The sequence below is a fragment of the Leptodactylus fuscus genome, chromosome 2 (assembly GCF_031893055.1).
Source record: "Leptodactylus fuscus isolate aLepFus1 chromosome 2, aLepFus1.hap2, whole genome shotgun sequence".
Lineage (NCBI taxonomy): Eukaryota > Metazoa > Chordata > Amphibia > Anura > Leptodactylidae > Leptodactylus > Leptodactylus fuscus.
In genome coordinates this window covers 129,583,682-129,606,757 of record NC_134266.1, presented here as the reverse complement: position 1 = coordinate 129,606,757, position 23,076 = coordinate 129,583,682, and the positions used below count along the sequence as shown (strand labels likewise).

The 23,076-nt window shown below is 42.1% G+C and overlaps 1 protein-coding gene across 1 annotated transcript; it reads left to right on the top strand.

Annotated features, from left to right (window-relative positions):
• Positions 1-8,288: 8,288 nt before the first annotated feature.
• AKIRIN1 (akirin 1) lies at positions 8,289-22,644 on the top strand. The gene is made up of 5 exons (XM_075264594.1): positions 8,289-8,645; positions 18,384-18,524; positions 18,651-18,779; positions 19,622-19,693; positions 21,759-22,644. The coding sequence occupies exons 1-5, from the start codon at positions 8,444-8,446 to the stop codon at positions 21,767-21,769; spliced, it is 555 nt and encodes a 184-aa protein (XP_075120695.1). The 5' UTR covers positions 8,289-8,443; the 3' UTR covers positions 21,770-22,644.
• Positions 22,645-23,076: the final 432 nt, after the last annotated feature.

Below are 23,076 nucleotides of genomic sequence, written 5' to 3'. Positions count from 1 at the left end.
TTGGGACTCGAGCAGAGCCGACTACTCATGCGCGCAGCCATTTTTTGTGGCCGCTTACACCAGGCGGACATGCACAGTCTGCGCTGCTCAAGGTCCAATGGCAGAGCTGAATGCGCGTTCGTTGAAGTTTGAACCCAGAGAGAAGAAGACGCGCAGAGAGGCCGTTCCTGAAGAAGATGGAGTCGGAGCTGGAGATTTCTCTCGCAGCATTGGGGACGCCCCCAGTGCTGCGAGAGAACTCATTATCTAAAGGTAGGAGAATAGCTTTTCTTAAAGCTATTTTCTAAGCTTTTCTTAAAGCTATTCCTATGTGTGATCGAGAAAAAATTTGATTTTAATGATAGAATCCCTTTAAGCAAGTTTTTTTCCTAATCAAATGAATGTGATGAAGCTCCAATAATCTGCACCACCAGCTACTATATAGAGGACATTTAGCTACATGGACCAAATAATGAAGAGTCCATAGTGCCTACCTAAGCCCCATAATCCCCACAAACAGCAGATTGTCATGTGGGTGCTACCAAGTGTTAATCCCCCAACTGCTGATCTGATGTTTGTCTATCCCAAGGAAATGCCATGTAATTCTTTAAATTTCAATGCCATGTAATTCTTTCACTCTGGTGGCTTAAAATTGCTTTGTACACCATGGATTCTTCTTCTTGCTTTTTGGACATGTGGGGTAAGCAGTTAAAATATAGCAGAGTACTTTTCATTTTACCAGTAGCATATGTATTGGCAGGCAGAGCAACAAGTCTGTTGGGTACACTGTCAACCAGTTCCTGCTCCTAATAATCAATCCTTCTCATTGTTTCTTTCCTTGTTGACTGAAGTCTGACTCCAGACGCATTCCATCAGGCCTCTCACATATTCAGCTTGCTTCCTCCTCCAGGCACATCTAATTACTGGCCCTGCTATGCCCTGGGCTCAGCAGTAGCAACTATCACTTCATTCTGGGCCTTTCACTAATCTTGCTATAGCTCAGATACCAGTGAGGTTTGTCTGGACTAAGATACTTGGCCTGCTTAGTCCCTCTTCCAGAGCAATTCTGTTGCTCTGCCAGACATGGTATCATATAAGTGATTGGATCCTAGTCGTTCAGCCCAATGTCATCTTTTACAGCTGGGGTGGCTGCTTCTATGGCATCCCCTAACTCAGAATAGTTTCTTGTGTGCTGTAGCCTGTTTGCCATCAAGGTATGGGAAAGCAGCCAATCTAAACTTGCAACCTCTGATTTGTCTCCCCCCCCCCCCCCCCCCCCCCACACACACACACCCTAGGGGTTTTCTGCCACAAGTAGTGAGATCTTGAAGTTTCTCAGCCAAGTGACATTGGTCCCTTACAATTGCTTTTGGAGTTCAATTCATTTTCTGGCAGGATGCCATTCAGGACCACTCAGTCCTGGACAGCAGACCTCCACACTCAATCTGCTGGTGTTGGTTGGACCCAAGGAGCCTGTCCTATCCTCCTTTTCAACTATGGAATTTATTCGGCACTAGTCTGTAGGACCCACCACAGAACAGCTTTCTTGCTGGGCCACAGACTTATTTTTTTCCCAGTTGCAGATTGCCCCTCTTTGAGCTTTTGCAGGGGGCACTTCTTTATGGATCACTTTGCAGTGCATCCTCCTTCCTTACCTACCTCCTCTTGCTTGGTCGAAACTATTGATACCCCAGCTGATCTTACAGGCCTCCCTCTGCTGTATGCCACTTTCCTGGTTAAAGTCTATTCTTTGGTCCCTTTCCCAAAGCTTGTGACACTATTCAGTCCTCTGTCCCCATCTTCTCCCAGCTGAGTAATGGGCTCGCTGTTCCTGCAAAGTGGTGTGTGTTGTTGTTTGTTTGTTTTTTTTGTTTTTTTACCTCCATCCTATTTAGAACCATCTTGGCTACCTTTACGGGCCTACTCCTGACTGCCTCTACTTTCAGGATCTCTTGTCCCATCTCCCACAGAGCTGATCTTTCACTAAAGGTCTCCTATTGTGACTATCTGTGGAGCTTATAACCTGGTTTAGTCCAGAAGGCCTTGCCAACTACCTAACCAGCTTCGGTTTTTATAGAGCTATCTCTGCCAAGCATACTAGGCTTGAAAAAGCGTTTGGTCTAACGCGAAACGGCTGTTGCCATTTTTTCTGCCAATAATGCTACATCTCCCTCCCTGAGGACTTGTTTTATACATTTCAATAAAGTATTTATTTTTATATAAAGGAGAAAATGCCGTCTACTGATCGGTGAGTGCCCACCCACATCTTTCTTCACATTTTTTTCTATACATTTTGCTGTTGTTCCGGGGGTTGTGAGCACCACCTCTTAACTGTCAGTAGTTCCGATCTAGAGGATTATCTAAAAAATCAGCTGTTACAGCATTTATACATCTGGAACTAAGCTGTGCCGTCTACCTTTTTTCTTGTGTGAATTTTGCTATCTCTGCCCCTTTTAAGGGCTAGGGGGTGCTCCAGCTCCCTCCCCTTTTCTGAAAGTTAGTATGGAACCCAGCAGCTTGATGGCTGCCTTTATTTTTTTCTTTCTTAGGATCTACTGGTTGCAGAGCATTTTCTCTTCCACCCTCTGGGATTGCTTTAGGGTATCCCATGGTCCTGTGTCCCTCAATTATCTAAATGAAAAAATTGGATTTTTGTCCTTTCCCTAAAATCACGTTCTCGATATATTCATTAAGACACATTCTAGCCTCTACTTTTTCTGTTCTTGACTTTCCTTGGGTTTTCTTCTTTGGTTCAGGACTTATAGGTGCTTTTGACTTTGTCTTCTCCTACAGCTGTTAGTACAAAACAGATTAGACTTCCTGTCAGTGGCCATGAATACAACAAGAAAGGGATTTTACAGTAAGTACAAAAATCCAATTATTAAAGTGTGACAACTTTTGGAAAACATTTTTACTTTCTGGCAGTATTTGTGTCATAATAAAAATATATTGTAGTTTATTTAGCCAGTGTTGGATCCTTTGTCAAATCCTGCACTTATCCATTATTTCCCTTGTTTCTGTATTGAGAGCAGTTTCTATCTCACTGAATGTTACTGTGAATTGTAGTAGGGGGCTGTGTAAGATGTGTGGGGAAGGGGGTGTGTTAGTCAATCTTAGACAATCTAAAAAATACAAATATGCTTTTGTATGAAATAAGGGAGGGGGTGGAAGAGAGTGAGAGAGAGAAATGGACCAGAGATTTAGGAAGATTCCCTTAGTGTACAAGGGGATGGAAAGGCCACGGACTTGGTTGAGGATCTGCTGGACATGTAACCAGTAGATTCTGAAGTTCTCACATTCCTATCATTTGTGGAGTTAGGAAAGTGTGCAGAAATGTCAGGGGAGTATCTGTGCAGGTGTCTTACACATGGACTCCTGCATATAGACATAGCGAGATGGGCCCAAAGAATACCAATATATTGAGCTGACATACAAATTCAAGGCTTTTTACAGGATTGGTCTTGGAAGAAACTTTTCCAAGCAGGTTCTGGAGGGTGGTGTGGTTACAGACTTCAGCTTTCACAGGTAAGCAAATCTGACAGATTCATGGGCCAAGAAATAGGTGGAGGCAAGAACCGGGTTCAGTTTGAATTCCAAGTGAGTCAGAAAAGTTCCATCAATAAGTATGGAGTCAGATGAAGGCTGACAAATTTCTTAGGGAGCTTCTCGGGTGAGATCACTAGGTTTTGAATAGACAGGAGTGGAGATGGTTCACCTAACGCCTCGAGCCACAAACTGTTGATGTCAAAATGTTAACTAGAGCTTTCTTGGTGATGTTTGGCTGGAGCCAGAGTGTGGCAGGGAGAGGGAGACCAATAGTAGTCTCCTCCAACGGCGCATATAATTTAGGTGTTGGTTTGCATGTGTAAGCTAGAGTTCTACATAGTTGAGCCATATGATAAGTTTCTATGTCCGGGAGACCACTCAAGAGTGCCAGTTATCCCAGATTTATTGGTAGAAAAGTGTACGTAGGTAAAAAGCTGGGATGAGTGGTAACTGGAGAGCCTGGAATAGATACACTAGTTTTGGCTGGATCGTCATTTGCAGCAGATTGGATCTACCAATCCACGAAATGTGCTGTATCTGCCTCAATGCTAGTGTCCTGATTTGTGTGATACCAGTGCTCAAGTGAGGGTGTGAGAGGAAGTTCTAAATATGTCCATAGCAGGAAGGGAGATAGCTTATATAGTGTGGACTTGAGAGATAGTGGGCAGAAAACACACAGGGCTTCACATTTGGTATAGTATTTCATTTTGGAGTGGGAGAGTGATCCAAAGTCATTCAAAATTGTGGCTATGCGAGGGGAGGGGGGGGGGGGGGAGACGGAAGGGTTGTCCACAACTTCAGCTACCTGATGATGAATGCCACCATATTTCACACCTTCTAGGAGTGGGTGTTGGCTCGTGCATTGAATTAGGGTTTCATTCATTAAGACAAATAGTAGTAGTGGTGGGGGGCAGGAATCTCCTTTTTCATATGACACTAAGGTTGCAGTGCTCTTGATTATTTCCAGAGATATTACTGGTGGAAAATACAGTCAGGATTAAGATTGTCATATACTGTATATCATATAGCTGCATCTAAATATCTTAATCCTGACACTGTTTTCAACCACAGTGAAAGTAATTTAGATACTACTGTAACATTAGTGTCTTTTAAGGGCTAGTTGTGTGACACTATATGCAAGTTTGTCAGAAGTAGAAGTGATATGACCCTCTCCTGCCCTCATTTCCTCTACATGTTACACAGTCCCGTACACATAACATCCAGTGAGACAGAAAAAGGTCTTACTACAGAGGTAAGGGAAAGGGTGAAAAAAAAATGCAGGATTTCATAGCAGGGAACCAAAATTTAATAAAATCTATTATAATATGTATTTATTAATTAAATACTGCCAGAAAATCAAAAGTTGTCAAAGTTCAGTTACCACTCCATAGCCTTTTTATGCCATTTTGGCATTAGAATGTAAAAGGGCAGGAGAAGCGCAGGGGGCTTCCAGACACCACATCAGGTAGTGAGTGTGGTGAAGCTGCCAATCCAGTGGTATTAACCCCTAAATCATAACAGTGGCATCTAAAGGGATTTTATACCTATGGTGCTACTGATCATCATCTTCACCTTCTCTGACATGGGTAAGCAGAAGAAAGGCCTTCAGCGATTCTCCTTGATCTTTCTGCTTATTACCTACAGCCAAGCTCTGGGTCGAGAGGAGGTTGGATTCAAGATGACGCCCGGTTCTCTACCTCCTTCTATTCCTTTGTCCTGCTCCTCCGTGGCTGGCTCACATGCTGCAGGCCCGCTCTTGTTCCCTGAAGCCCATAGCTGCCATGCAGGACTTTACTACCCTGTGAGATCCAGGTTCCACCTTCTCTCCCCTGGCTTTACAGATGTTAGAAGGAGCACAGCACTGTGGGGAGTTAGTTACAGTTCCTTCCTGTCTTCAGGGGTAGCCTCTGACAAGGAATGTCCATCTCTTCCACCTTTTTTGATAGTTCCTACCTCCAGAGTGCTGCAGCAGTGGGCTCACAGCACCCCAGTTCTGCGGCTTTTGGATCACAACCTTCTGGTATGCTGTCCTTCTCTCATATGGCTGCGATTTCTGGCTCCAACCTGCAGCTTTCTCAAGGGCCTATGAGAAAACCTCCTGGTACCACTGCCCATCCAGGCACGGACAGTGTCTATAATACTGGCCTGTAGAAGACTAGTTCCTCCACTTAACCGACCTTGCTTCCACTATGCAGCGAGGTGCTTAAAGTGTGTGCTCCAGGGCGTTTTTTTTTTTTTTTTGGTTAAACATGCTTCACAAACTAAAAAGGAACAGTTTGGTCTGGGTTACAGCTCATCTGGATAAAAATCCACTCCCTTGAGATGACTCCAAATCCAACCCAATAGGCGCTAAACAAGCTCCTTAACACCAGGTTACACTAGGTCCTTAGACAATGATTTACCACATCGCCATACAATGCTCAGGAGAAAAACTTTAAAAAATTGTCCCATTGGTATTGCTGTCCAAACCTTCACAGGATCTATCCCAGTGTTTCAAATGCTGTCACATGCCCTTTGCTGAGGCTGCTGACTGCCCTCAGCGGTCATGTGCGACAAGGACTTTCTGTGGAAGACAACAATGGACCAGCAGGACAGAACCACTATGGGAGGCACTGGAGCACCAAGTCTAATTTTAAATAAATAAATTCACCCCCCCCCCAGCCTATTTAAAATATATAATTTTTGCCTAGACAACCCCTTTAGACTAAGGTCCCATGTAGTAGGTTGCAGCAAAAAAAACCAAAAAACTGCAGGACAAAAGTGACGGCAAAGAATTACGGTTTATCCTGCAGTACTCTTCACATAAAGTCCTCATCACACTGTTGGCTTTCTAGTAGTATATAATACTGCACATCTATGGGAACAGCAAAGATCCTCTTTAACATTAAATGCAAATTAACAATTTTATGCATTTTTTTTTATTGCAAATTATATACTTTTAATTTCTTCACACTCAAAAATTAACCCCATACAAAATAATGGCCCCATCACTGGTCCCCATGCATACAATATAGGGCACCAGTGAAGAGGCCACTGAATGGGGGGGGGGGGGCAAATAATGATGTGGCCACTGTATGGGAGGGGGAGGGGATAGTGAAGGTCACGGGAAAATGGCCGACGGACATGCGCAATTGGCTCTCTTGGACCAAGAAAAGAGGAGCACGAGAGAAGAGGCGGTGAAGAAGACAGAAGCCATATCTGGATACAGCTATGATGTGCCTTTCTGCCCCAGGTTTAAGCTAAAATCATATGTCCATGCCGGCATCTTGTCATCTAGTCCCAATCCAATTGATTTGAGCCGACTCCTTTTGGCAGAAACACAGGAGGTTCTGCTTGTGAAAGGTGTTGATTTTAATATATTAATTCACCATGGGGCAAATTTATTAAAACAGTCTAGAAGCAAATCTTAATTGTCTATAGAAACCAATCACAGCGCAGCTTTCATTTTGTATTCTGCTCCTGAAAAATGAAAACAGCATTGTGACTGGTTGGCTAGAGTTTTGTATTCAGATCATTTTAATAAAAATAAGACCAGAGATACGCACTATTTGATGGCCATTAAAGGGGTTGGCCACTTTCAGACCAATATTGACAAACAAATGTACAATAAAAAGATTTACAATTTTCCAATATACTTTCTGTATCAATTCCTCAGGGTTTTCTAGATCTCTGCTTGCTGTCATTCATTCTGTTACTTCTAGAGGATAAAACTCTGGCCAGGGTCATGTGATTTACGGTCCATGGTCATGTGATGAGCACACAGGTGCACAGCTGATTACCAGGCAGATGTCTGATTACTGAGCTGTGACTATAACGAACAGCACCTGTGCTCATCACATGACCATGGACCGTAAATCACATGACCATGGTCAGTTTTATTCTCTAGAACGGGTAGGGAACGTACGGCTCTCCAGCTGTTGCAAAACTACAACTCCCAGCATGCATACTGGCTCTGCTGTTCTGGGAACTCCCATGGAAGTGAATGGAGCATGCTGGGAGTTGTAGTTTCACAGCAGCTGGAGAGCCAAAGGTTCCCTACCCCTGCTCTAGAAGTAACAGAATGAATGACAGCAAGCAGAGATCTAGAAAACCGTGAGGAATTGATACAGAAAGTATATTGGAAAATTGTATATCTTTTTATTGTACATTTTTTTGTCAATATTGGTCTGAAAGTGGCCAACCCCTTTAAATTACACCGCCCTGTAGAACCAGATTTGAGGAAACCATTGACACAACATGACCAGAAACTCCAACCATCCATGTACTGTCAGTGGAAACCATTGGCAGCTAATCTGTAACCTCTGAGGCAGCCTAATCACCCAGACACCAACATCTTCTATCTTGTCCTTTAAGATAATCGAGGGTAAATACAACATGTTGAGTTCTCTTGTGCCTGCCACCCATGTAACCCTCAGCGAGTACAGATAAGCCAGACTAGCCGTCGCACTATTCAAACACAGGACTCCCATCCTCCCAGTGAGAAGCCGCCCCAGCTTCTGACCTCTGCCTCTGAAGTATTACCATTTGTATTGGAGCATTCCATTACGTATTAATACGGGGAGGAAGAATTACCTGAAGGCAAATACCATAACGTTAGTCCATATCTCAATTTAGCATAAATACAGAAAAATGGTAATTATTTAATCTTGCCGAAGCAAACCTCCCGCAGCGCCTAACAGCGAGGGAAATTCTAGACGCCACCCTTTCTCATGCGAAGTGGTCTAGTCCTTCACGTGACGTCACAATCGCGGCAGTTGGCCGGTTGCCGGGAGGAGTCGCCATTGCTGTGGTGTGAAGTTAACAGAGAGGAAGCAGCGGGTGAAGGAGATCGGTGGATTGTGCTGCGTTTACCCGCCGCGGTCAGACAGCGGACTCGGATACTTTACCGTTTATTCTAGTAGGATTTTCCAGGGCGAATATGGCTTGCGGAGCGACGTTAAAACGCTCAATGGAGTTTGAGGCCTTGCTTAGCCCACAGTCTCCTAAGCGTCGTCGGTGCACCCCACTCCCTGGATCTCCGGCCACCCCTTCCGCCCAGAGATGCGGCCTCAGACAGGAGAGTCAGGCCGGCCAGCAGTCCTCTCTGCCCCAGCTGGGTGGAGACTGTAGGCTTACCCCGGGTATGTAGTCCTAAGCTTTGTCTGTAGTGTTATCTACGATCTAATCTGTCCGATCTATCTCTGTGTGATCCATCAGATCTCTATGTGCTGTACGATCTACTGTCTGTCTGAGTATTGTCTTCAGATGTATCTCTCTATTCATAACATCCAGGCTATGGCTACATATCCAGATGCCTCTTGGTGCTTGTAGATACAAAGCTGTGCTGGAATGGTTAACCATTGTCTGCAAAGAGCTTTCCAATAATGAGTGATGGCTGATCAGTATGGGTTAGGTTAGTTGCTGTCTGCAGTTTGTATCCACCATGGGACCTGAACGGTGGAGAGCCCCCTTACTAAAACATTGGTTACCCACGGACCCCATAGACTGTAATGGGGTCTGTTGGGTTTCAATCTGTGACACTGTCTCTTATGGATAGTCTGACGTAGATGTGAACGAAGCCTTATGTTGCTGTATATGGCTGCCGCTGCTTGTCTTTGTAGGGACACAGTTATCCTAGAAAAAGCAGGAACCGGTTTTCGTATTAGCAATTGTATAGGTTTGCTTGGCCTCCAGGAAAATGTTGGCATAGAAGCCTCTCCATTATAATCCTAGGTTTCTGAAGACTAAGGGAGCTTGAATATGAATGGCTTTTTTTTGCTACATGTCTGGTTGGGTAGTTTAGTTGCTAATGGTATTGTTTGATCAATTGTGCTGTCCACAATGCAAGGTCTATGGTCACTTTAAAGCAGCCATGTTACCTTGGCCAGGGGGTGTCCTGCTGAGTTGGATTTTGCTGATCTGCCCAATCTGTGGCTGAGTGTTTATGAGCCACTTGAGCGGCATGTCGCTGTCCAACCACTGGTGGATAGGCAGAAGGCCAGGAACACTAAGGATCCGAGAAAAAAAAAATTGAATTATTTTTTTCCCTGGTGGTATAGTTCTGCTGGTCCATTGTTGACGTGCGGCGGAAGTTCCTGCCACATGTACCCATGGATGCCAATCAGTGATCTCAGCAAAAGACATGTGACGTCCCAGTGTCACCTGCTGATGCTGTTGACTGGCCTCAGCGGTCATGTAAACGTTGAGATCAATCAGCAGCTTCAGCAAAATGGATCTGGAACGTCACAACCGACGAGGAGTTTCACTTGTAGAAGACATCAGAGCATCAGGACTGGACCGTGCTGGGTATTTTGAAATTTTTTTTATTTTTTTTTTGCCATGACTACCTCTTTAAAGGGGCTCTATCAGCAAAATCATGCTGCTAGAGCCCTACATATGCGTGAATAGCCTTTAAAAAGGCTATTCAGGCACCGTAAATGTTATATTAAACTACTCCCCCGTTTTAAAATAATACCCTAAAAAAGAATGCTCTACTTACGGATCGTGCACGCTGGGCAGGCATTCAGGGTGTGTCTTCATCCACGCCTCTTCCTCCGGTCCCGTCTTCCTCCAGCGCTCACGAACGGACAGTGATAGCCTGGGCGCATGCGCAGTAGCTGTGGTAGAAGCCGCATGCTACTGCGCATGCGCCCAGGCCGTTTTTTTTATATTAGTGTCCGCGAGCGCTGGAGGAGGACAGGATCGGAGGAAGAAGAGGCGTGGAAGAAGATGAAGACACACCCTGAATGCCCGCCCAGCGTGCACGATCCGTAAGTAGAGCGCATTCTTTTTTAGGTTATTTTAAAATGGGGGGGGGGGGTTAACATAACTTTTACGGTGCCTGAGTAGCCTTTTTAAAGGCTATTCACGCATATGTGGGGCTCTATCAGCATGATTTTGCTGATAGAGCCCCTTTAAAGATGGAACGTTACATATTTCATTTTGCCAGGCGGATTTTACTGGAATAGTTTTCAGGTGCCATGCCACATATGCAGAGCTCCTAAAGTATCAATACAATGGAAACCCCTCATAAGTGACCCCATTTTAGAAACTACACCCCTTAAGGAATTTCTCAAGGCGTATTATCATTTTGAGCCTAAAAATACTTTCCAAAAATTCCCTGCTATGACACTGGTGTACCCAGGATAACGTATGTAATGTCACATGTGGGTATAATCTGCTGTTTGGGCACAGAAGGGAAGGAGCGCTATTTTGGTTTTTGGACGTCATACCACTTGCCAGTAAAGTGGTTTCTGCAGACTTTTGACCCCATTTTGGAAACTACACCCTTTGGGAGCCCTCACACGGAGTAAACGCGCGTGTATTTTTGCAAAATACACGTGTAAAAATAAGACTCCCATTTACTTCAATGACATTTTACAGGCTTATTTTTACACGTGTAAATAATATCATTGAAGTCAATGGGAGGCGTATTTTTACATATGCATTTTGCAAAAATACACGCGCGTTTACTCCGTGTGAAGGCTCCCTTTAAGGGATTTATCAAGGAGGGTAGCGAGCATTTTTAACCCTTGAGTATTGCATTCATTTAATTTCAATAAATGATTGTGCAGCTGATAATGAAAAGTGAAAATTGCCATCTTTCCAGAGAAACGCCATTTCAGTGCCCGATATGTTGTGCCCAGTTTTTCTGCAGAGACACACACTCCAAAAACTGTTAAGTGGGTATCCCCAGTACAATAGCTTTTGGGGAGCGTTCATCTCTGATACAAGCCGGGCACAACCTATTACGCATTGAAATTACATATTCTTCTAAAAATTGCCATTTTCGCAGTCAGCGGCGTATTCATTTCTGGAGAATAAATTATAGCAACTCTTGGATAAATTCCTTTGGGATGGGGTGTGTAGCTTCCAAAATGGGGTCACATGTCAAGGGATTCCACTTTACTGGCATTTCAGGAGTTCTGCAAAAGTGTCATAACGTCCAAAAGCTAAACTGTCTAAATCAGTGCACCAAAAACCAAATGGTGCTCCTTCCCTCCTGTTCCTGGCTGTGCCCAAACAGCAGTTTATACCACATATATTACGTATATTATCCTGGGTACACCAGTGTCATAATCTGCAGTTTGGGCACACAGCAGGGCGCAGATGTGAAGGAGCAATGTGGCTTTTGAAGTACAGATTCAGATGTTTGGTATCTGGACGCCATGTCATGTCTGCAGAGCCACTAAGATACCAGTAAAGTTTAATCACCTAAGCAGTAACCCCATTTTGTAAACTGCACACCTCAAAGAATTTATCAGGGGTTTAATAAGCATTTATATCCTAGGCGGCATCGTACAGAAGATGGTGAAAAGTGAATACATAAGCTGTGCAGAGTTCATTGGGTACAAATGCTCAAATTCCCTACTGTGTTCCCAATAGCTCCTATGATTGGGATCTGTCATTCCGGGGGTCACTTTTAGTTTATTTTCCCTCGTAAGCTATAAATCTGGGGTGTACCCCAATATACGCCCGCACAGCTTATACATTCCCTTCCTGAAGCAGCCAGTTATGTTCTAATGATTTGGCGATTTGGGGGGGTTTTGTCCCTACACTATACAAGCTATACTTTCTTTATTTTTCTACTGATCTGGCCATATGAGGGCTAATTTTTTGCGGTATGAGATGCATTTTGGAATGACACCATATGTTTGGGTGCCTTCAACTTATTGAATAAATATATTAACTCTTTCTTGTTGGATTAAAAAAATCAATTCTGGCATTGCTTGATTTTTTTTTTTGCCATGCAGTGTACAGTATAAGTAACATGTGGCCTTTATTCTGCGGGTCAGTACGGTCACGGGGATACCTCATTTATATAGTTTTTTTTATGTGTTTAGTAATTCTGCAGTGGAAAAACCTATTTGGGGACATAAATCAATGATTTTTGCATCGCCATCTTCTGAGATACATAACATTTCTAATTTTCGTTTGAGGGCTTATTTTTTGCGGGACAAACTGATTTTTATTGGTACTGTTTTGCGTTACATAAAACTTTTCAATCACTTTTTACAGCATATTTTGTAAGGTGAGATGATGAAAAATCATTTTTGTCAGGTTTTTTCCCTTTTTTTTTACACTCTGCACATTAAATATTGTTTCAGTTTTATTGTACATGTTGTTACAGACGCAACGATACCAAATATGTATTGTTGTTGTTAATTTTTAAGTTCTTTTTTTATATAATTCATTTTCTATTGAAAAAAGGGAATTTTTGGAGCTTTATAATTTTATTAATTTTTTTCATACGCATTATTTATGTTTTTACTTTTTCATGTGTCCCTTTAGGACACTTGAACCAGCAATACCTTCATTGCTGTTTTAACATTATAGGCTGAAAGACACAGACTGCATGTGTCTTGCAGCCTATAGAGGAAGTCAGCCTATGCAGACGCGTAGGATGACTTCCTTATTACGTGGCAGGATCAACCAGGTAACAGCGGGCTGTAGCAGCCTGGGGTCATTGACCAGACCCCGGGATGCATACTACAGATACTGGCACCCCCTGATCTCGCCGTGGGAGTGAGCCCCCCCCCGTCAGTGACAGCTAACACCCGATCCCGCTCAAGGAGTCTCTGAAGTGCCACCACCGCAGGCCATAAACTTGCAGTTGTCAACTGGTTAATTGCAGTAATACCCATCACATGTTACTATGTACTTCATCTATATAACCAGTATATCAGAGGTTTTCAGTTTGACATGTTTACATTGGGGAGTCTTAAAAAAAAAGACCTTTCATGTCATCATGTGGATTTATATTACACTAGATAGCCGACAGTGCGCCATTTGTTTTGGGCGGTAAGGAACGCCCCCTCTGACAGTACAGAGCTATGGACCAGTATTGTCGGGGGAAGGCGGGAGGGTTCCTCACAGTCCAGCTAGACTGTCAGGAACGCCCTTCTGGCAGTGGGCAGAGATCGATGTTGAAGAAACAAATGGCACAGATATCTTCAGCCCCGAGACACAGAATGGGAAAGCCGACAGTGCGCATTGTCGGCTTTCTAGCGGTATAGAAAACTGCATGTGCATGATGACTTATAACGTCCTCTTTAAGCCAAGGACTCCAGTAAGTTTGAGCAGGATGCTTATTTTTTATTAGAATCCTGCTGTAAAGTCTGCCTTTGATTGAAAATAATGGGAGGCACAATCTGGGTGTAATTTTGGGGTGGAATGTGCTCCAAAATTGGTGGCAAATTCCATCCTGTTAACATACCCTAGTATTGCTTCAAGTATCCCTCTCACCATTTTTTTTTTTTTCCTTAAATGTAGATTGTGAGCCCCATATAGGGATCACAATGTACCTTTTTTTTTTTTTTTTCTTTTTTTTCCTATCAGTATGTCTTTGTAGAATGGGAGGAAATCCACGCAAAAACGGGGAGAACATACAAACTCCTTGCAGATGTTGTTCCTGGTGGGATTTGAACCCAGGACTCCAAGGCTGCAGTGCTAACCACTGAGCCACCGTGTTGCCCCATCCCTCTCACCATTTTGTTGTTTGTGGGTTTGTTTTTTGTTTTTTTTATTCTCCCTGCTTTTAAAAAGCTGCTATTTTTTGCTGGGCAGGTTGTAATTTGTAAGGGTATCATTTAATCCACACAATGCATTGGGAAGCTGAACTGTCTGTACAGAGCCTAGGTAGCATATCAGACACCAAAGCTAACTGCATTGATTGCTCGGGAATGGTGTGTGTGGGGGGGGGGTAAAGGGGCTAGAGAAAAAAAACTCCAATGGTGCTGTAATTGGTGGAGAAGCACCTATGGTTTTGATGGAAAGAACTGGACTTGTTAAACCTTTCGCTGCCAGGGGTCACTGGATATTTTACACATCTGCTAGCCAGAGCAATTTTCATAGTTTTGAGATGGCCAAATAAAACCTAAATTGCAATGTTAGAAAAAAAAAAATCCTACCAACCTCCCATACCTATATATTTCCTGAAAGTAGACACCAGCAGCATTGTCGGAATGGTACTTGATACAGTATACACCAGACACCTTCAAGCATTTTGATTTAAGATGTATGTTTTATTAAAAAAAAAAAAAAAAAAAAAAATCATTCATACAGTCCTATGAAAAAGTTTGGGCACCCCTATTAATCTTAATCATTTTTTTTGTTCTAAATATTTTGGTGTTTGCAACAGCCATTTCAGTTTGATATATCTAATAACTGATGGACACAGTAATATTTCAGGATTGAAATGAGGTTTATTTTACTAACAGAAAATGTGCAATATGCATTAAACCAAAATTTGACCGGTGCAAAAGTATGGGCACCCTTATCATTTTATTGATTTGAATTCCCCTAACTACTTTTTACTGACTTACTGAAGCACAAAATTGGTTTTGTAACCTCAGTGAGCTTTGAACTTCATAGCCAGATGTATCCAATCATAAGAAAAGGTATTTAAGGTGGCCAATTGCAAGTTGATCTCCTATTTGAATCTCCTCTGAAGAGTGGCATCATGGGCTACTCAAAACAACTCTCAAATGATCTGAAAACAAAGATTGTTCAACATAGTTGTTCAGGGGAAGGATACAAAAAGTTGTCTCAGAGATTTAACCTGTCAGTTTCCACTGTGAGGAAAATAGTAAGGAAATGGAAGAGCACAGGGACAGTTCTTGTTAAGCCCAGAAGTGGCAGGCCAAGAAAAATATCAGAAAGGCAGAGAAGAAGAATGGTGAGAACAGTCAAGGACAATCCACAGACCACCTCCAAAGAGCTGCAGCATCATCTTGCTGCAGATGGTGTCACTGTGCATCGGTCAACTATACAGCGCACTTTGCACAAATAGAAGCTGTATGGGAGAGTGATGAGAAAGAAGCCGTTTCTGCACGTATGCCACAAATAGAGTTGCCTGAGGTATGAAAAAGCACATTTGGACAAGGCAGCTTCATTTTGGAAACAAAAATTGAGTTGTTTGGTTATAAAAAAAGGCGTTATGCATGGCGTCCAAAAAGAAACAGCATTCCAAGAAAAACACATGCTACCCACTGTAAAATTTGGTGGAGGTTCCATCATGCTTTGGGGCTGTGTGGCCAATGCCGGCATCGGGAATCTTGTTAAAGTTGAGAGTCGCATGGATTCCACTCAGTATCAGCAGATTCTTGAGAATAATGTTCAAGAATCAGTGACGAAGTTGAAGTTACGCCGGGGATGGATATTTCAGCAAGACAATGATCCAAAACACCGCTCCAAATCCTCAGGCATTCATGCAGAGGAACAATTACAATGTTCTGGAATGGCCATCCCAGTCCCCAGACCTGAATATCATTGAACATCTGTGGGATGATTTGAAGCGGGCTGTCCATGCTCAGCCACCATCTAACTTAACTGAACTTGAATTGTTTGTCCAAAATACCTTTATCCAGGAACTGATTAAAAGCTAAACTGAAACTGAAATGGCTGTTATAAACACCAAAATATTTAGAACTAAAAATGATTAAGATTAATAGGGGTGCCCAAACTTTTTCATAGGACTGTATCACTAAGGCCTGCATGCACATATCTTCATAAAATCCCCAGGACCAAAAACCTGATTTCAAGCTGGAAATGTTTAAAAAAAATTAAAATCCTAAAATCCCTAAATTTTGGGATTATTCTCTGGGACAAGCAAGTGCACCCCATAAACCCTTTATATTTCTTGAAAGTAGACAACCTATAGATTACATATCTCAGTGGGTTATCAATGGCCATCTTTAAAATAATACCAAGATAATCATGGCTCTTGCAGATTTGGAGGGATTTGCTGTTGAAACGCTGTCAGGAATTGAGGTCTGCCTTGCAATCTCAACGCCAAATAGCATTTTCACCAGCAAATCGCTCCAGATCTGTATGGGCAATGATGATCTTTGTATCACTTTAAAAATGAGATTCTCTTTAAAATGCATACAGCTAATCTTCATAACCCTATTACATACGTCCTCTACTATAAAAGTACTTCCGTAGGCAAACAAATACAAGGGTGGTGGGGAAAGGGTTAAATCAGTCTGTCACAAATATGAAACATACTAAATAAACAATAGTATGCCATTAATATTTATTCCTCCGTTGTAGATATTTTCATTTATTTCAGATGAGTCTGTCCAATATTGCTCCAAATTGCTATACTCAAGTGTTAGGCTGGGCGCACACGAGCGCTTGGCTTCCTTTTGTTTATTCTGTCCCCAATTTCGCTTGAAATATGCAGAGCAAGCAGGACTTCTTTCTCTGCGTTTTTCAGGTGGAAACCTGGCATAACCCTTTATAGTTTATGGGGTCCACAGATAACAGCTTTTTAAGCACGTTGGGTTTCAGTTTTTCGGGTCCCCAAGCATTGGTGTGAACCCAGTCACTCACCGTTCCTGGGCTCTGGCGCTGGTTCCTGTGCCCTTCATGACTCTTCTGGCCTCCTGAATGACATCAGGGACTGCTGACGCCCAAATCAAAGTGCTCAGCAGTCCCTGATTTCATTTAGGAGACCAGAAACGTTCTGACGAGGAACATCGGAGGCGAATATCACAAGGTCTGAGAATTTGTGTTATGAGGTTAGCCCAACACACAATCTCCTCCTGTAGACTCCTATGCCTTACAACTGTGATAGGTGGATGCAGATACACTTTATTATTTAGTTATATTGGCATATAGGGGTACAACCCATTTTGCCCTAATTATAATCTATGGTGGTGTGGAGTTTTAAAAGTGATGTGGCTTTTAAAAGGGGAGTGACCTGAAATCACCATTAACTGTAATTGAGGTAAAATGCCCTATTCATTTTGAGGTGTGGTTTTTTTTTTTTTTTTTTTAAGACTTAAGTCATTAGGTCATATGATTGTTGCTGGCTTATTTCCCCACACACATTCAGAGTGACTGATAATGGACATGGTGTTACCAGAATAAACCGCCCTTGACTCTACTACTAGTGGAACAAGGAAAACTGCTGAGGGAATTTCCTTTCTTTATATCTGCTTGATAGAACTGTAAAAGGGGTATATTCTCCCCCAAATAAATAGATTTTCCAGATATATTCCCTTCGTTTATAATAAACACTTTATTTTGACTTGGATCATCTGTGGTCTAAGGGCTGGTTCACACAGGGTTCCACGTGAACACATTCCGTCACGGCTTTCCGCTCCGGATTAGGACCAAATGAATGGGCCTAGTCCGGAGGGTGGTGTCGTGAGGCTGACACCACAGCGGAATCCGCCTGAAGAAAGGGCAGCTCGCTTCTTTTTTTCCATGAGCAGGAACAAAAGGAAATGACCGTCTCCCTAAAAGGTGGTCTTTTGCTTTCTAATTGTTTATAGCACTAGTACTAAGACATCAAACACTATAGTTAAGAGCCCAAAGTCCAGATCTGTTTTTCTGGCGTGCAGATGAAGCAATCTTTTTGTCTTACATGGCACAATAATACAAGGACATTATTGGGAAGAATAGTTGTAACCTAGAGCAGCCACCAAACAAGCAAGCTCCGTTGGCCAGCTGGCTGTATCTTTTATGTGTATCCAGGGACATGCAGCTGATAATCGAGGGAGAAGCATTCATTCCTTTACCATTCACACGTCATAGGAGGATTGGTTATAACGTGCAGGTCAGTGGGGGTCTGACTTTCATCCCCTGTTCTGAATTGAGTGATTGTCAGGGATTCCTTTCAGTGGTAGTGCCAAAGTACAGCGCCTGGCTATCTCTGGCATTCCCGTTGAAATGAACCTTCATCTGAGCAATCAGGGGATGATTTGCTTTTGTGGGAAAATCTAATACTCTAAAGGCCACTGGAATCTATTTGGGTAGGTATAATGTTATGTCACTTTTGAGCTCTGGGGCGGGCACTGTAGGTATTGGAGCAGTGGTGTAATGTGCTTATGGATATCTTACATTTGTATTGTTGGTCTTCCCCTCTGCAGAACAAATATTTCAGAACCTAAGACAGGAGTATACACGTTACCATAGACGAAGGCAACTAGAAGGAGCGTTCAGCCACAGTGAAGCTGGCCAGTCTAGTGAGGTTCAGACCAGTTCCTCTCTCACAGCCCCATCTTCTCCAGGTAATGAACTTATGTTTTCATCATTTACATTGCCCTCCTCCCATGGTATTTTTGCCATCGATATTGATCTGCAGTTTCAGTCCGCTAACATGTATTAATTTCCTCGGTCACTTCTTTTTCCCAAAGGGTCAATGAAGAAAGACCAGCCAACCTTTAGCTTACGGCAAGTAGGTATTCTGTGTGAACGTCTTCTGAAGGACCATGAAGACAAGATAAGGGAAGAATATGAGCAGATCCTCAACACAAAACTAGAAGGTCAGTGGTGTAACTACTTGCTCTCACGTGTGTGTGTGCGTGTGCGTGCGCGCGGTCTGCACAGCATTTTACTTACTAAAGAGAGTTTATTTTGGAAGGTATTAAGGACTGCAAGTTACATGCATATATCGGTCTTTGTAGCACAAAAGTGCTTGGCAAATCTTATAAGGCTGCATGTATGTGTCGCACATTTTATTTAGGGTTTCATAAATGGACACCATAACACAGTGCGCAATCTGTTGTAATTCAAGTGGCTCTATCATTGGGAAAAGTCATTTTTAACTAAGCACATCCTTGCATAGCCTTTAAAAATGCTATACCACACCTACCTTTTGTATGTAGATTTCCTCAGTGGTTTTTAAATGAGCCCGTTTTTATTCATATGCTAATTAGCTTCCAGCCAGCACAGGAAGTTCCCAGCAGCATTCGTCTTTGCTATTACCTCCTATGTGTGTGTGCAAACAGGAAGTCAGCAGCAGCTTGTGCTATACACATACATAGGAAGGAATAGGCAGAGACTGCACAATGAGACTAACTGGGTGCACCAAGAGGCTAATTAGCATATGAATAAAAACGGGCTCATTCAAAACCCACTGAGGCGATTTACATACAAAAGGTAAGTGTGGAATGGCATTTCTAAAGGCTATGCAAGGATCTACTTGTCTAAAAATTACTTTTCTCAGTGATAGAGCACCTTTAATAGGGAGCTGGGAGGAATAGTTCTGCAAGATGAATTCTTATGGCAGAACTTTTTGTAAAATGAAAACTTTATAATGTGTTTTCACCTAAACACTTAAGTCATTGCAACTTTTAAAACTGTTTTATTTTTTTCCTTTGTGTAGAACAATATGAATCATTTGTGAAATTTACACATGACCAGATAATGCGACGGTATGGGACAAGACCTGCCAGCTGTGAGTATTTTGTTGATTTACTAAATTGATCTTATATTTGAAACTGGGTTTACTTTTTTTCTGTAGATGCATCTCAGCTGATGTATACTAGAGGTTTTTAGTATAAAGATTACAGTATAGATCAGAGATGACGAACCTATGACACGTGTCAAAGGTGACACACCAAGGCATTTTGGGTGACCTACATCGACAGCTACTTATTGTGTTAATGTAATAAGCAGCTGCTGATAATTGTTATGTATCAGTCCATGTCCTAGCTGCTCTCTGCTGCTACCTCTAGGCGGCACTACACTTGCATTACGATTAGAGATGAGTGAACACTGTTCGGATCAGCCGATCCGAACAGCACGCACCCATAGAAATGAATGGAAGCACCTGTGACACCGGCCGGACGCCGGCAAAGTCAGCGTCACAGGTGCTTCCATTCATTTCTATGGGTGCGTGCTGTTCGGATCGGCTGATCCAAACAGTGTTCGTTCATCTCTAATTACGATGCTAAAGCAGCGGCTACAGGGCACCTTAGAGGTGGCAGTAGAGGGCTGGAGCTTGGACAGGTGAGTAAAAATTATCAATTGCTACTCTGTGTGGGGGTCAGGGAAAAGTCATATACTGTGGGTGGGCTTTATAAAAGAAATTTGTATACTGTGTGATGGGCCAGAAAAAAGGGGTTCTATACCATGTGATGGGCCAGAAATACATATAATACAAAAACATGGATATTTCTAGATGTGACACTATTTTTTTTATTTTTCTAGATAATTAAAAATTAAACATTTTTGCCAATATAAGTAATTAAACATTTTGAAGAGGTTTAAAGATTTCCTCTAAATATCTAACGGTCACAAGTTATTGTCTTAATCGGTTGCCAGTGGATACGGCCATGAATGCTGGAACTTTCTAAGGTCAGAAAATCGGCCATGATTTCCTTATTGTGGCCGGGCTATTTTCTCATACATGTAGTGTCCCTGTGTGATAACCTGTCCAGAATAAGAAAATCATGGCATGGGTCCTGACGAGTCCCAGACCATAAAAAGTTTCTGCATTTGTGGTCGTATCCATATGCAACCGATCAAGACAACAACTTGTGATCGTGAGATGTATAGAGAAAATCGTTCACATTCTGCAGAATTTTTAATTTATTTTCAAAAATGTTTACATTTTAATTAGGTACAAATTTAAAATCGTTATCTTCATGGGAATACTCCTTTAGGCTGCTTTCACACGGAGTAACACTCAGCTCATTCTAACACGTGTCAGTGAGCCCTGTATAACAGAATCTCATTGACTTCAATGGGTGCCGTTTTACACATGCTACACATTGAAATCAATGGGAGGCTTGTTAACACATTGATTTCAATGTGTACCGCGCGTAAGATGGTACCCATTGAAGTCAATGTGATTCTGTTTCAGGCTAAGGCCCCACGGGCCGTAATCGCAGCACTAAAGCGCTGCCTAAAGAACCGCTGCGTGAACGCATTGCGGTTCTTTCCATGCTGCTTTTAAGAGAAAGTTCAGAGTTTTCCTCTGCAGACCTTCTCTTAACATTATATCTATGGGAAAGCCGCCAGTGTTTCTGTAGATATAATTGACAGCTTTGCATATCACAGCGTGTCCACGCTGCGATTTCTTCCGCAAAGTGGGGATGGGATTTGCATGAATCCCATTCACTTTGCCTGCACTGTACAACGCCGCAATTTTTCCCGCAGCGTCTCCACTGCGGGCAAATCGCTGCGTTTACGTATAGTGGGACCCCGGCCTTACAAGGCTCACAATGACACGTGTTTACTTGTCAGAATGAGTAGAGCGTTACTCCGTGTGAAAGCAGCTAAGGATTTTTTTTTTTTTTTTTTTTTAAGAATTTTGACACACCGAACTTAGAAGGTTTAACCACCACTGGTATAGATGAGATCTGTATAGTAATTGTTTACATTCCGCTGTAACAAACTACCCTAAACCAGACTGTGTTCTGTTGCTTTTACTGTAACACATCCAAAAATGTGCAAATTTTGATACCAAAATATGCTTTAGAACCACAACTAATTTCTTTGTGTTTTTTCTTTTACAGATGTGTCTTGAAATTATAATCTTATTACCTGGGTACCAGTTTTGAGTTTTACAGCTGCTCCACATTCTTGCCACCTGGGAGGTGCCACATTTATTTTTTTTTTCTCCTTCACATCGTGTCATTGAGACAGTTTTTAACGTCATTGCTGACTGCCTTCACTTTTTTTTTTTTTTTTGTTAAGCTTTTTCTGTTATCTACATGAACATTTGTTTTAATATTGCATCGCCCAATAAAACTGACTGTAATCTACCAGATTGTAAATTTTTTTTTTTTTTTTGGATAATCCATCTTCATCCAATCACACATGCCCAACACGGCATTTTATAGGCGGACCATTTAACTTTTCTTCCATGGCATGATCTTTATTTGTACCCTTATCTTTGAAGATTGAGGATGGTTTTTGTTTTCTTGATGCACTACAACTGAGTTGCAAGATATATATATATTTTTTTCACTCTTTTGGGGGTTGTGGCGGCTAAAAAGAGGATACAAAAATAAAGGACCATACAACTATAACTGTGGCTTACTTAGTGGATTAGTGACATTAACCTGACGGCTATATACATAACCATGCCAATCCCAACCTGTGTATTCTAAAATATATGTATTTTTTATTTAACTGGCTATATTTTGTTTGCTACAGACAATTTATTTTGTTTGTGGTAAAATATCTGCTGGGAAATTGATGTATGCATTGTTTAAAGGGTTTTTGGGTTTTGCATGATCATATACTTGAGTGTTTTGTCATACTATACTTTTAACAATGCTTTTAGAATGGAAATGTTCAGAAGGAAGTTGAGTTACACACACAGCCTTTTATATAATATTGTGCCTCTAGTGTCATTTTGAAATATATGGAATAAAGGTTCCTGGGTTTAGTCTCTTATGAGGAATTCTGGTTGATAGATGAAAGCATGTGCATAGTTTATTGGTGGACTGCATACACAATCTCATTTCTTGCCTTACATTTTGCATAAACTGTTAGCCTCAGATGGATCCGTTCTTCCTCTTGATTTGTCACCAGAAATTGGAAATGTAATTTTCCTGCTTTTGAGATTTGATTCCTGTTTTTGACTAATGGATCCTGACACAAACTGATCACAAAGTGATCAAAAAAATTACTTTTCCAGATGAGGTTGAAGTTATCGTGGTTTTCTGCATCAACTGTTCTCCATGTATATTTGGTTCTATGCATCCAGTATGGCTGAAGAAAATCGGGGTCACCCTAAATCAAGCAATATTTGCTGGTATGTTACAGCAGTGGGGAAGTATGTAAAGGGCTAAACTTAAAAATAAAATACCATCCAGTACAACACAA